Source organism: Pseudoliparis swirei, chromosome 15 (genome assembly GCF_029220125.1).
Source record: "Pseudoliparis swirei isolate HS2019 ecotype Mariana Trench chromosome 15, NWPU_hadal_v1, whole genome shotgun sequence".
Taxonomy (NCBI): Eukaryota; Metazoa; Chordata; class Actinopteri; order Perciformes; family Liparidae; genus Pseudoliparis; species Pseudoliparis swirei.
This window is the reverse complement of record NC_079402.1, coordinates 21,303,811-21,318,992: the sequence shown is the minus strand read 5'-3', so window position 1 is coordinate 21,318,992 and position 15,182 is coordinate 21,303,811. Positions and strand designations below refer to the sequence as shown.

At 47.3% G+C, this 15,182-nt stretch overlaps 1 protein-coding gene across 1 annotated transcript; it reads right to left on the bottom strand.

Moving 5' to 3' along the window:
* Positions 1-3,216: 3,216 nt before the first annotated feature.
* On the bottom strand, positions 3,217-5,785 carry nkx6.1 (NK6 homeobox 1). The gene is made up of 4 exons (XM_056432778.1): positions 5,164-5,785; positions 4,913-5,082; positions 3,420-3,558; positions 3,217-3,326 (listed from the first exon to the last, which is right to left on the bottom strand). The coding sequence occupies exons 1-4, from the start codon at positions 5,702-5,704 to the stop codon at positions 3,217-3,219; spliced, it is 960 nt and encodes a 319-aa protein (XP_056288753.1). The 5' UTR covers positions 5,705-5,785.
* Positions 5,786-15,182: the final 9,397 nt, after the last annotated feature.

Genomic DNA, 15,182 nt, shown 5'->3' with positions numbered 1-15,182 from the left:
CCACAGGTGGAGACGCCACAGGAAACGCCACAGGTGGAGACGCCACAGGAAACGCCACAGGTGGAGACGCCACAGGTGGAGACGCCACAGGAAACGCCACAGGTGGAGACACCACAGGTGGAGACGCAACAGGTGGAGACGCCACAGGTGGAGACGCCACAGGAAACGCCACAGGTGGAGACGCCACAGGTGGAGACGCCACAGGTGGAGACGCACAACAACGAGAGGTTTTGTGCGACTGTTAGTCAGTTCAGCTCCACAGTTACTCACATGACCAGAGAGGAGTGGTGAGCCAATAGGATCCTTCAGGTGACCTCCTGACTCAGTTGCAATACAAAGGGTCACCACTAGGCCGTCAGCAGTTGCAATACAAAGGGTGACCACTAGGCCGTCAGCAGCTGGTGTGTGATGAGGCGTTCATGTTTCTGTGGCGTTGTAACAACCCGTAGACGTCTCGGACGACTGGACAAAGTTCGGTAAAGTTGGAAAGATATCCACAGATTCAGACTTCCTGTGTGTTCGTCTGTTGTCATGGCAACAGACGAACACACAGGACTATGTTGGTGCTGGAGGCAGCGCTGTATCCTCAATAATGATCAACACCCTGAACATTATGGACCATACAGCACCGACTCAGAGCCTCATCAAGACGTACATGCTGTCTTCAGTGAGAAGCAGAACTTCAGAGGAAGAGGATGATGAAGAGAGAGATGATGATGATGATGATGATGATGGTGATTATGATGGTGATTATGATGGTGATGATGGTGATGAAGGGCCACTGAAAGCTTCTTCAGCAAACAAAGTTTCTTTTTTTTGTCTTTTCATTTAAATAATTGAGACTTAATAATAATAATTAGAATGGATCATATTGAACATGTATTCTTTATTCTCTATTCTATTGATTATATTGATGAAACGTGTTAATTATCAAGTGAAAATGTTTTCTAACGATTCATCCAGATCAATTTATTTATAAACTTACATCATGTTTCATATATTTGTTTTATTAAATGTTAATATAAATAAAAACAATGTTATAAAAACTATTAATTTTATTATTTACATCAACATGTTTCACTTTGAAAAGACTGAAACTCGTTTTGTGTGTTTTGGTTCCTCATATATATTTATGGTTTCATTCAATTACAGATTCATTATTATGTGTTATTGATTAATGGCTTTATTACATTTAGATTATTCACAGGATTTGCATGTTAATTATTTTAAGTAGTATTTATGTATATTTAATAACGTTGTGGATGAGAACAGCTTCTGATTGGATGAAGAATATATTAAATATTAAAGCTTTGCAAAAAAGAACAAACATGTTAAAACAAACAAAGTCACCGACGTCACGTTCATCATAAATATGTATAAATATATTGTACATAATTAAATCAATAAATCTTTAATACAGAATCAATTTAATATTTCTGTAATTATAAATAATTATAAAATAAATCTATTTGTTCATAAACTTGTGAAACATTAATTATTTCGTTATATTCTATGAAAACAAGGATTTCTGCTCAGTTTGTGTCAATTAGGAAAATAAATATTTAGGTTTTAATATTTTAAATAATAATAATAATAATAATGAATATTAATGATGGTGTTTTGTTGTGATGATAAAGAAACAGCTGATCTCCTTCTCGTAACTTCAGGGACAGGCACGTGACCCCCCCGCCGGTACATCCGGGTCCCGGAGGAGACCGGCACCATCTGGCTGCGGGCCGCTTCACGGACTTCACGGAAACTTATTATGGGATGTTGATTTCTGTTTTCCCCCCAACTCTTTTATTAAAAGTCTTTTGTTTGATTTTAGTATTTTGATATTTTCGTAAAGTCAGAATTGTAAAAAGTTTTACTTTTATATTAAAAACGGAAAAGAGCCAGAAATGATCTCACCATATCAATAAAAATATTAATAATAATAAAGGTTATACTAATAACAGTAATGGTAATAATAAAAATAATACAACCGAGATTAAAAACAGATAAAGTAATATTAATAATGATAATAATTTTAACAAAAGTAATTATAATAATTAAAACAATAATTATACTAACAAAAACTACATCAGTAACAATATTAAATGATAACAATAACTACAACAGGAACAATATTAAATTATAACAATAACTACAACAGGAACAATAATAAAAGGCCGTGCTCAGCAGAACTAAATCATGAATATCGATCAGAATATTGAAGCTGATCGATTATTATCAATGAATGAATCCATATGTATGTCAAACATGTTTATTAAATAAAAGTGCATTACATTGAGCCGCCATGACGCGGCGTCATCACAATAAATAAAAAGGTGAAGAGGACTCGCTGTACAGGTGCGCGTGGTGCGTTCAGGGCCACCGGAGAGGCCTTCGCGGACCAAGTAGGTTATATATATATATTTAGTTTGTCTCTAAAGAGTCCGTTGGTTTCGCGCTGCTATTTACAACTTTAGTTCACTCGGAAGTCCCAACCGGAAGTCCCGACCGGAAGTCCCAACTGGAAGTCCCGACCGGAAGTCCCTCCGTGCGCGTACAACAAAAAAACGAAAAGTGAATCTGGAAAAAATCTGTGACTCCGAGAGTTCATCTGCTGGCCAGAAAATGAGGAGGAGGAGGAAGAGGAGGAATAGTTATGAAGAGGAGCATGAGGAAGAGGAAAACGAGAAGGAGAAGCAGGAGGAAGAAGAGTTAGGAAGAGGAGCAGGAGGAAGAGGAGGAGGAAGGAGCTACGAAGAGAAGCAGGAGGACGAGGTGGAGGAAAGAGTTAGGAAGAGGAGCAGGAGGAAGAGGAGGAGGAAGGAGTTAGGAAGAGGAGGAAGAGGAAAAGTCAAGAAGAGAAGGAAGAGGAAAAGGAGAAGCAGGAGGAAGAAGAGTTTGGGAGAGTTAGGAAGAGGAGCAGGAGGAAGAGGAGGAAGAAGTTAGGAAGAGGTGCAGGAGGAAGAGGAGGAGGAAGGAGTTAGGAAGAGAAGCAGGAGGAAGAGGTGGAGGAAAGAGTTAGGAAGAAGAGGAGGAGGAAGGAGTTAGGAAGAGAAGCAGGAGGAAGAGGAAAGAGTTAGGAAGAGGCGGAGGAGGAAGAGGAGGAGGAATGCTAAGGAGCAGGAGTAGCAGGAGGAAGAGGAGGAAAGAGTTAGGAAGAGGAGCAGGAGGAGGAGGAGGATGGAAGAGGACCAGGAGGAGCAGGAAGAGCAAGAGGAGCAGTTAGGAGCTGTCGTTCTCCGACGTGAGGAGCAGCCCCGCCCCCCCCGGCTGCTGGTGCTTCTTCAGCAGCCTGGAGATCTTGTCGTCGTCGGAGTCCGGGTCCAGGGGCTGGTTGTAGTCCAGGTCAAGGGGCTGGTTGTAGTCCTGGTCCAGGGGCTTGTAGTCCGGGTCCAGGGGCTGGTTGTAGTCCGGGTCCAGGGGCTTGTTGTAGTCCTCGTCCTCGTCCTCGTTGTCCGAGGTCCCCTTCAGCCGCTCCGCGTCAGAGTCCTGCTTCTTCTTCGCGGTCGCCATCTCGGCCGCGTGCTTCTTCCTCCACTTCGTGCGTCGGTTCTGGAACCACACCTGCGCACGCGCACACACACACGCACAGAGAAGAGTCCGTTCACTTTTCTGACATACATGGAATTATGAAGGGTTATTAAATAAATATGATCTTCTTCTGCAGAAATAAACACAGTTATAATTATTTAAATGGTTATTTAGGCTGAATATAATCATTATATAAACATTATATAATTATAATCACAATATAAACACAATATAATCAAAATAAAAACATAATATAATTTTAATCATAATATAATCAAAGTAAAATACAATACAAATATAATCATAATATAATTATAATAAAAACATAATATAATTATAAACATAATATAATTATAATCATAATAATATAAACATATAATTATAATCATAATATAATCACAATATAAACACAATATTATTATTATATACCTATAATAATATGGTATATAATACTCATGTTTATAATAAAAAACCAATAACAACAATGTCAATAAAAACGGAATTTCCAGATTTTAAACATAAAAGACAGAATGTTCTGCATAGAATACAGACCATAATAAACATGACGCATTACGGGAACAACCCGGAGCAATGAAGCTTGCGCACCACAGAGGCCTCGCGCATTAAAAGATGAACCAATAAAGAATAAATAACGTCTTCACGGTTTAAAAAAGATAGAAAATAAAAATGTTGAATTCATTAACGTTGAATCTTAAAATATTCTTTAACAATTAGCATTTTAAACTAAAGTTATAAATTGATAATTTACATTATTATTAAATTATTATTCAGCAATAATAGAAGTGATTCATATTTATTTTATTATTATTACTCAGCATGAAGAGGAGCAGAGATTATTATTATTGTTATAATAATATTATTCAGCATGCAGAGGAGCAGAGATTATTATTATTGTTTTTATAATATTATTCAGCATGCAGAGGAGCAGAGATTATTATTATTATTGCTATAATAATATTATTCAGCATGAAGCGGAGCAGTGATTATTAATATTATTGTTATTATAATAATATTATTCAGCATGAAGAGGAGCAGTGATTATAAATATTATTGTTATAATAATATTATTCAGCATGAAGCGGAGCAGTTATTATTAATATTATTGTTATAATAATATTATTCAGCATGAAGCGGAGCAGTGATTATTAATATTATTATTATTATATTCAGCATAACGAGGAGCAGTGATTATTAATATTATTGTTATTATAATAATATTCAGCATGAAGAGGAGCAGTGATTATTAATATTATTATTCCTCATGAAGAACAGTGATTATTATTATTAATATTATCATTATTCCTCAGGAGGAGCAGCGCTATTATTGGGTGATGAATGTGACTGCACGCGCACGCTGCACTCCTACCTTCACCTGGCTCTCGGTCATGGCCAGGCTGTAGGCCAGCCGCGCGCGCTCCGGGCCCGCCAGGTACTTGGTCTGCTCGAAGGTCTTCTCCAGGGCGAAGATCTGCTGGCCGGAGAAGGTGGGCCGCGTGTGTTTCCGCTTCCCGTCCTTGTCCAGCAGGATGGAGTGATCTGCAAGAGAGAGACAGTCCGCGGCTTAGGGGATAACACGCGGTGCGTTCAGGGACTCAGAGAACCCGACGCAACTCTTACGGGGGGAGCAGGAGAAGCGGGCGTCCCTCCAGTGGGGGCTCTGCATCACTCCGGGCCAGAAGATCGGCGTCCTGCCCGGGAGGTCCGCCAGGGGCTTCGGGTACCGGGCCACCGCCACCGCCGCGGCCCCGGGGCTGAAGTACAGTCCGGGAGGCGGCGGCGGGCTGAGGCTGCTGAACCGGGACAGACCTGACAGGAGCCCCGCCGAGGAGGAGGCGGAGGACGCGGCCACCGTGGCCCCGAGGAGCAACGCGGAGGGCCGGCTGAGGATGTCGTTTATTCCGTGCGGGGTGGCGGAGGAGCAGAGCTGCGGGGAGCCGAGCCCCGAGGACAGCCCCGAGGAGCTCTTGCTCCCCGGAGACGACGCGGCCATGCCGCCCGGGTTCGGGGACGTGGTGGCCGGGGACGTGGAGCAGTTGGGGCCGGCGCAGGACAGCGGGTAGGCCGGGTACAGGGGGGTCTTCATCTCGGTCATGCTGTGCAAAGCCGCCAGAGGAGGCGTGCTGAGGAGGAAGCCGTCCATCGGACCCAGCGCTAACATCACCCTTCTCCGCTGGAGGATCCGGGTCCACTGGAGCTGGTCTCTCTGGGTCTTGAGGCCCGCGCACCTGACAGAGTCCGGACGGCCTCTAAACCAGAACCCGCTCTGCTCTGGACTCGCAGTCAAAGTCCATCTCAGACTCGATCCGGCTGCGGAACAATCCCAGAACTTCAGCTGCAAACAACAACAACACAAAGTGAAGGAGGTCAGAGCGATCCGGATCCGGGTCCAAACCAGCACGGGAAAAGAGTGAAGAAGTTGTGAGAGATAATAAAACATGATCATCTGTCTATTAGCTCAGTCCAAACTTTACAGGAGGGGGCGGGGCCGGGGACGCGCTGCGCTCGGATTGGGTCACCGGACGGTGACGTAAATGGCTGGATTTCGGAGAGCCTCCTGATTCGCTCAGCGGCTCGGTTCCGAGTCACCATCAAAGAAGAACAAATATTTGATGTTAAATAAACTTTAGAAAAGAAGAATGTGGATTTTCCATCGAGAAAAAAATCTGTTAAGATTACAATTTAAATGGTTAGTAATAATCATACGACTACTAATAATACTACAACTACTACTACTACTACTAATAATAATAATTATTATAAAAATAATTGAACGAAAAACATTACGAGAAGGTCAAGTTATGTAAATATTGTGAGACGTTCATGGACTTTAAATATCTGAACATATTAAAATTTCCGTGAATATTTCTTATTTTTTAAAGAAAAGAATACTTTTTTAATCTGCATTAATACATTTTAACTAACTATATTTTATTTAAGTATATATTTTTTACTATATTTAACTCTATTTTCCTTAACTCTATTTGCCTTAACTCTATTTTGATTTAACTTAAGTATATTTAACTACATTTTATTTAACTAAATTTTCCTTAACTCTATTTTATGTTAATCAAACTCTATTTGATGTTTCTTTATTTAATTTAACTCTGGTTTATTTAACTCTAGTTGACTTACCTTTATTTTATTTAACTCTAGTTCATTTTATTCTATTTCATTTAACTCTATTTAATTTAACTGTAGTTTATTTAAATTAACTCTTTTATTCTATTCAAAATTTTTATTTTATTCTATTTTATTTAACTCTAGTTTATTTAACTTTAGTTTATTGAACTGTAGTTCATTTGACTTTATTTAATTTAAATCTATTTTATGTAACTCTATTTTATTTAACTCTATTTTATTTAACTCTTTTTGATTTAATTCAATTTTATTTAACTCTATTTTATTTAACTTTAGTTTATTTAAATCTATTTGATTTAACTGTAGTTTATTTAACTCTAGTTGATTAAACTCTAGTTTATTTAACTCTATTTTCCTTAACTCTATTTTATTTAACTCTAGTTGATTAAACTCTAGTTTATTTAACTCTATTTCATGTTTCTTTATTTAATTTAACTCTGGTTTATTTAACTCTAATTGACTTAACTCTATTTATTTACCTCTAGTTCATTTTATTCTATTTCATTTATTTAACTCTAGTTTATTGAACTGTAGTTTATTGAACTCTAGTTTATTTAACTGTAGTTAATTTGACTCTAATTAATTGAACTCTATTTCATGTAACTCTATTTCATTTAACTTTATATTTCATTTAACTCCTTTTTATTTAACTCTATTTTATGTAACTCTATTTGATTTAACTCTATTTCATTTAACATTAGTTTATTTAACTCTATTTTATTTAACTCTATTTCATTTAAATATATTTTATTTAACTCTATTTTATTTAACAGTAGTTTATTTAATTCTATTTGATTTAACTCTATTTGATTTAACTCTATTTGATTTAACTCTATTTTATTTAACTCTGTTTTATTTAACTGTAGTTTATTTAACTCTATTCTATTTAACTCTATTTTATTTCACTGTAGTTTATTTAATTATTTTTGGCCTACTCCTTGATTTGAACGCAGCAGCATTTATTCACTTATAATAATAATCTGTGTAGAGATGTGAAACCAAAACATCTTCATGAGTCTAAATGCTGATTCATACTTTCTGTAAACACAACGACTCTTTTATTAATGGGTTAAAGGTTGTTAAAATAATTAAAAGACACACATTAAGTTCAGGAAATCAGATTGTGGATCAGATCCAAAAGATGAATGATTTTAAATCAAAGAAACGTGATGAACGTCTTCTTAAATAACGATGAATCAGAGACCTTCAATGTAAACAAGAATCATTTTTACTCACATGAGGTCGACATGAACTAATACATCAACTTTTAATATAATGGCTCATTATATGCTGATTTATTACATACCAATATATTATATACTGATTTATTATATACCGATTTATAATATGATGATTTATTTTATAATTACTTATTATATACTGATTTATTATTTACTGATTTATTATATACTCATTTATTATATACCAATTTATTATTTACTGATTTATTATATACTAATTTATTATATACTTATTTATTATATACTGATTTAGAATATACTGATTTTGAATATACTGATTTATTATATAATGATCTATAATATATCGCTTTATAATTTACTGATTCATAATATACTGATTTATTATATACTGTTTTATAAGGGCAGCACGGTGGCTCAGTGGTTAGCACTGTCGCCTCACAGCAAGAAGGCCCTGGGTTAGAATCCCGGTCGTCCCGGTCGTTCCAGGTCCTTTCTGTGTGGAGTTTGCATGTTCTCCTCGTGTCTGCGTGGGTTTCCTCCGGGTACTCCGGTTTCCCCCACCATCATAAAGACATGCACCGCAGCCTCACCCCGGTTCGTATGGATGTAAATCAATGTTGGTGGTGGTCGGAGGGGCCGGAGGGCAGCTGTGGCTACTGATGTAGCTTACCACCACCGGTATGACTGTGTGTGTATGACTACTGGACTGTAAAGCGACTTCGAGTGTCTAGAGAAGCGCTTTATAAAATAAATGATTATTATTATAATATACTGATTTACGATATACTGGTTTATTATATATTGATTGATAATATGACTTATGATATATTAACTGACGATATAACAACTCGTAACATAATAATTCAGAATATATTAAGATAATCAGTTAAATATGAAAGTCATTGATCAATTCTATGCTGTCATCTGTTTATAATCTCAGAAGAAGAGTTACAGAATAAATATTTAATTTAGAATGAAATAAAAACATAATTCTTTGAGGCCTTTTTCATAAATATTAGTGGTCTAAATTAAATTTAAAAAGTGTTTTGTTCTTTTAAAGGCCCAGTTTGATATTAATTTCAGTGTAAACACAATTTTAATATGATTAATATCCCATGTGAGACTCAGGAGTTACAGCAGCGCCCCCTGCTGCTCATGTGACATCATCACTGATCACTGATCAATACGTTCTAACTGCCTGCTGATCAACATAAAGTGTTCAATCTATCGACAAGGCACCGTGACCTTTGACCCTCTGGCTTATGAAGCTGCAAATAATTGGGGGTACATACTGAATGTGACCTCACATCCTGGTACTTATTATTTAATGAATTGAGACGAGATGCTGAGCTCCCATTGGTCCACATGACGGCCATGTTGAATCATTAATAATGGTTACTGTAATAATTACTTATGAGTAATGAATAATTCCTTCAACTGAAACAGTTTAATTTTTGTTTTTGTTTACAGAAATGTTAAATCATGAAGATTTATGTAAAACAATCTGTGAATATGTTTAAATTCTTTATGATTCTCCGGTTGAAACGTCTTTCATTCTGAAAGAGAAATGGTGGAGGAGGTGTGGACATGGTGGAGGAGATGTGGACGTGGTGGAGGAGGTGAGGACGTGGTGGAGGAGGTGAGGACGTGGTGAGGACGTGGTGGAGGAGGTGTGGACGTGGTGGAGGAGGTGTGGACGTGGTGGAGGAGGTGAGGACGTGGTGGAGGAGGTGTGGACATGATGGAGGAGGTGAGGACATGGTGGAGGAGGTGAGGATGTGGTGGAGGAGGTGTGGACGTGGTGGAGGAGGTGTGGACGTGGTGGAGGAGGTGAGGACGTGGTGGAGGAGGTGTGGACGTGGTGGAGGAGGTGAGGACATGGTGGAGGAGGTGTGGACATGGTGGAGGAGGTGTGGACGGTGGAGGAGGTGAGGACGTGGTGGAGGAGGTGTGGACGTGGTGGAGGAGGTGAGGACGTGGTGGAGGAGGTGTGGACGTGGTGGAGGAGGTGTGGACGTGGTGGAGGAGGTGTGGACGTGGTGGAGGAGGTGTGGACGTGGTGGAGGAGGTGTGGACGTGGTGGAGGAGGTGAGGACGTGGTGGAGGAGGTGTGGACGTGGTGGAGGAGGTGAGGACGTGGTGGAGGAGGTGAGGACGTGGTGGAGGAGGTGAGGACGTGGTGGAGGAGGTGTGGACGTGGTGGAGGAGGTGAGGACGTGGTGGAGGAGGTGAGGACGTGGTGGAGGTGAGGTGGAGGGACGTGGTGGAGGAGTGTGGACGTGGTGGAGGAGGTGAGAGCGTGGTGGAGGAGGTGAGGACGTGGTGGAGGAGGTGTGGACGTGGTGGAGGAGGTGAGGACGTGGTGGAGGAGGTGTGGACGTGGTGGAGGAGGTGAGGACGTGGTGGAGGAGGTGAGGACGTGGTGGAGGTGGGACGTGGTGGAGGAGGTGTGGACGTGGTGGAGGAGGTGGACGTGGTGGAGGAGGTGGAGGAGGTGGGACGTGGTGGAGGTGGTGGAGGAGGTGGATGGTGGAGGAGGTGAGGACGTGGTGGAGGAGGTGTGGACGTGGTGGAGGAGGTGGACGTGGTGGAGGAGGTGTGGACATGGTGGAGGAGGTGTGGACGTGGTGGAGGAGGTGAGGACGTGGTGGAGGAGGTGTGGACGTGGTGGAGGAGGTGTGGACGTGGTGGAGGAGGTGTGGTGGAGGAGGTGTGGACGTGGTGGAGGAGGTGAGGAGGTGGTGGAGGAGGTGTGGACGTGGTGGAGGAGGTGGACGTGGTGGAGGAGGTGACGTGGTGGAGGAGGTGTGGACGTGGTGGAGGAGGTGTGGACGTGGTGGAGGAGGTGTGGACGTGGTGGAGGAGGTGAGGAGACGTGGTGGAGGAGGTGTGGACGTGGTGGAGGAGGTGTGGACGTGGTGGAGGTGGAGGTGGTGGAGGAGGTGGACGTGGTGGAGGAGGTGTGGGTGGAGGAGGGTGGAGGAGGAGGACGTGGTGGAGGAGGTGTGGACGTTGTGGAGGAGGTGTGGTGGAGGAGGTGGGACGTGGTGGAGGAGGTGTGGACGTGGTGGAGGAGGTGAGGACGTGGTGGAGGAGGTGAGGACGTGGTGGAGGAGGTGTGGACGTGGTGGAGGAGAGGTGAGGACGTGGTGGAGGAGGTGAGGACGTGGTGGAGGAGGTGAGGACGTGGTGGAGGAGGTGTGGACGTGGTGGAGGAGGTGTGGACGTGGTGGAGGAGGTGTGGACGTGGTGGAGGAGGTGAGGACGTGGTGGAGGAGGTGAGGACGTGGACGTGGTGGAGGAGGTGTGGACGTGGTGGAGGAGGTGTGGACGTGGTGGAGGAGGTGAGGACGTGGTGGAGGAGGTGTGGACATGGTGGAGGAGGTGTGGACGTGGTGGAGGAGGTGAGGACGTGGTGGAGGAGGTGTGGACATGGTGGAGGAGGTGTGGACGTGGTGGAGGAGGTGTGGACGTGGTGGAGGAGGTGTGGACGTGGTGGAGGAGGTGAGGACGTGGTGGAGGAGGTGAGGACATGGTGGAGGAGGTGAGGACGTGGTGGAGGAGGTGTGGACGTGGTGGAGGAGGTGGACATGGTGGAGGAGGTGTGGACGTGGTGGAGGAGGTGAGGACGTGGTGGAGGAGGTGTGGACATGGTGGAGGAGGTGTGGACGTGGTGGAGGAGGTGTGGACGTGGTGGAGGAGGTGTGGACGTGGTGGAGGAGGTGAGGACGTGGTGGAGGAGGTGTGGACGTGGTGGAGGAGGTGAGGACGTGGTGGAGGAGGTGTGGACGTGGTGGAGGAGGTGTGGACGTGGTGGAGGAGGTGAGGACGTGGTGGAGGAGGTGAGGACGTGGTGGAGGAGGTGTGGACGTGGTGGAGGAGGTGAGGACATGGTGGAGGAGGTGTGGACGTGGTGGAGGAGGTGTGGACGTGGTGGAGGAGGTGTGGACGTGGTGGAGGAGGTGAGGACGTGGTGGAGGAGGTGTGGACGTGGTGGAGGAGGTGAGGACGTGGTGGAGGAGGTGTGGACGTGGTGGAGGAGGTGTGGACGTGGTGGAGGAGGTGTGGACGTGGTGGAGGAGGTGAGGACGTGGTGGAGGAGGTGAGGACGTGGTGGAGGAGGTGTGGACGTGGTGGAGGAGGTGTGGACGTGGTGGAGGAGGTGTGGACGTGGTGGAGGAGGTGTGGACGTGGTGGAGGAGGTGTGGACATGGTGGAGGAGGTGAGGACGTGGTGGAGGAGGTGTGGACGTGGTGGAGGAGGTGTGGACGTGGTGGAGGAGGTGAGGACATGGTGGAGGAGGTGAGGACGTGGTGGAGGAGGTGTGGACGTGGTGGAGGAGGTGTGGACGTGGTGGAGGAGGTGTGGACGTGGTGGAGGAGGTGAGGACGTGGTGGAGGAGGTGAGGACGTGGTGGAGGAGGTGAGGACGTGGTGGAGGAGGTGAGGACGTGGTGGAGGAGGTGTGGACGTGGTGGAGGAGGTGTGGACGTGGTGGAGGAGGTGTGGACGTGGTGGAGGAGGTGAGGACGTGGTGGAGGAGGTGAGGACGTGGTGGAGGAGGTGTGGACGTGGTGGAGGAGGTGGACGTGGTGGAGGAGGTGAGGACATGGTGGAGGAGGTGAGGACATGGTGGAGGAGGTGGAGGAGGTGAGGACGTGGTGGAGGAGGTGTGGATGTGGTGGAGGAGGTGTGGACATGATGGAGGAGGTGAGGACATGGTGGAGGAGGTGAGGACGTGGTGGAGGAGGTGTGGATGTGGTGGAGGAGGTGAGGACGTGGTGGAGGAGGTGTGGACGTGGTGGAGGAGGTGAGGACATGGTGGAGGAGGTGAGGACGTGGTGGAGGAGGTGTGGACGTGGTGGAGGAGGTGTGGACGTGGTGGAGGAGGTGAGGACATGGTGGAGGAGGTGTGGACGTGGTGGAGGAGGTGTGGACGTGGTGGAGGAGGTGAGGACGTGGTGGAGGAGGTGTGGACGTGGTGGAGGAGGTGTGGACATGGTGGAGGAGGTGTGGACGTGGTGGAGGAGGTGAGGACGTGGTGGAGGAGGTGTGGACGTGGTGGAGGAGGTGAGGACGTGGTGGAGGAGGTGTGGACGTGGTGGAGGAGGTGTGGACATGGTGGAGGAGGTGAGGACATGGTGGAGGAGGTGTGGACATGGTGGAGGAGGTGTGGACGTGGTGGAGGAGGTGTGGACGTGGTGGAGGAGGTGAGGACATGGTGGAGGAGGTGTGGACATGGTGGAGGAGGTGTGGACGTGGTGGAGGAGGTGTGGACGTGGTGGAGGAGGTGAGGACGTGGTGGAGGAGGTGAGGACGTGGTGGAGGAGGTGTGGACGTGGTGGAGGAGGTGAGGACATGGTGGAGGAGGTGTGGACGTGGTGGAGGAGGTGTGGACGTGGTGGAGGAGGTGTGGACGTGGTGGAGGAGGTGTGGACATGGTGGAGGAGGTGTGGACGTGGTGGAGGAGGTGTGGACGTGGTGGAGGAGGTGAGGACGTGGTGGAGGAGGTGAGGACGTGGTGGAGGAGGTGTGGACGTGGTGGAGGAGGTGTGGACGTGGTGGAGGAGGTGAGGACATGGTGGAGGAGGTGAGGACGTGGTGGAGGAGGTGTGGACATGGTGGAGGAGGTGTGGACGTGGTGGAGGAGGTGTGGACGTGGTGGAGGAGGTGAGGACATGGTGGAGGAGGTGTGGACGTGGTGGAGGAGGTGTGGACGTGGTGGAGGAGGTGTGGACGTGGTGGAGGAGGTGAGGACATGGTGGAGGAGGTGTGGACGTGGTGGAGGAGGTGAGGACATGGTGGAGGAGGTGTGGACGTGGTGGAGGAGGTGTGGACGTGGTGGAGGAGGTGAGGACATGGTGGAGGAGGTGTGGACGTGGTGGAGGAGGTGTGGACGTGGTGGAGGAGGTGTGGACGTGGTGGAGGAGGTGAGGACGTGGTGGAGGAGGTGTGGACGTGGTGGAGGAGGTGTGGACGTGGTGGAGGAGGTGAGGACGTGGTGGAGGAGGTGTGGACGTGGTGGAGGAGGTGTGGACATGGTGGAGGAGGTGAGGACGTGGTGGAGGAGGTGAGGACGTGGTGGAGGAGGTGTGGACGTGGTGGAGGAGGTGTGGACGTGGTGGAGGAGGTGTGGACGTGGTGGAGGAGGTGAGGACGTGGTGGAGGAGGTGAGGACGTGGTGGAGGAGGTGAGGACGTGGTGGAGGAGGTGAGGACGTGGTGGAGGAGGTGGGACGTGGTGGAGGAGGTGAGGACGTGGTGGAGGAGGTGTGGACGTGGTGGAGGAGGTGAGGACATGGTGGAGGAGGTGTGGACGTGGTGGAGGAGGTGAGGACGTGGTGGAGGAGGTGTGGACGTGGTGGAGGAGGTGAGGACATGGTGGAGGAGGTGTGGACGTGGTGGAGGAGGTGAGGACATGGTGGAGGAGGTGAGGACGTGGTGGAGGAGGTGAGGACGTGGTGGAGGAGGTGTGGACGTGGTGGAGGAGGTGTGGACGTGGTGGAGGAGGTGTGGACGTGGTGGAGGAGGTGAGGACGTGGTGGAGGAGGTGTGGACGTGGTGGAGGAGGTGTGGACGTGGTGGAGGAGGTGAGGAGGTGGTGGAGGAGGTGTGGACGTGGTGGAGGAGGTGTGGACGTGGTGGAGGAGGTGAGGACGTGGTGGAGGAGGTGAGGACGTGGTGGAGGAGGTGAGGACGTGGTGGAGGAGGTGTGGACGTGGTGGAGGAGGTGTGGACGTGGTGGAGGAGGTGAGGACGTGGTGGAGGAGGTGTGGACGTGGTGGAGGAGGTGAGGACATGGTGGAGGAGGTGTGGACGTGGTGGAGGAGGTGAGGACATGGTGGAGGAGGTGTGGACGTGGTGGAGGAGGTGAGGACGTGGTGGAGGAGGTGTGGACGTGGTGGAGGAGGTGTGGACGTGGTGGAGGAGGTGTGGACGTGGTGGAGGAGGTGAGGACGTGGTGGAGGAGGTGTGGACGTGGTGGAGGAGGTGAGGACGTGGTGGAGGAGGTGTGGACGTGGTGGAGGAGGTGTGGACGTGGTGGAGGAGGTGTGGACGTGGTGGAGGAGGTGAGGACGTGGTGGAGGAGGTGAGGACGTGGTGGAGGAGGTGTGGACGTGGTGGAGGAGGTGAGGACGTGGTGGAGGAGGTGAGGACGTGGTGGAGGAGGTGTGGACGTGGTGGAGGAGGTGTGGACGTGGTGGAGGAGGTGAGGACATGGTGGAGGAGGTGAGGACGTGGTGGAGGAGGTGGACGTGGTGGAGGAGGTGAGGACGTGGTGGAGGAGGTGAGGACGT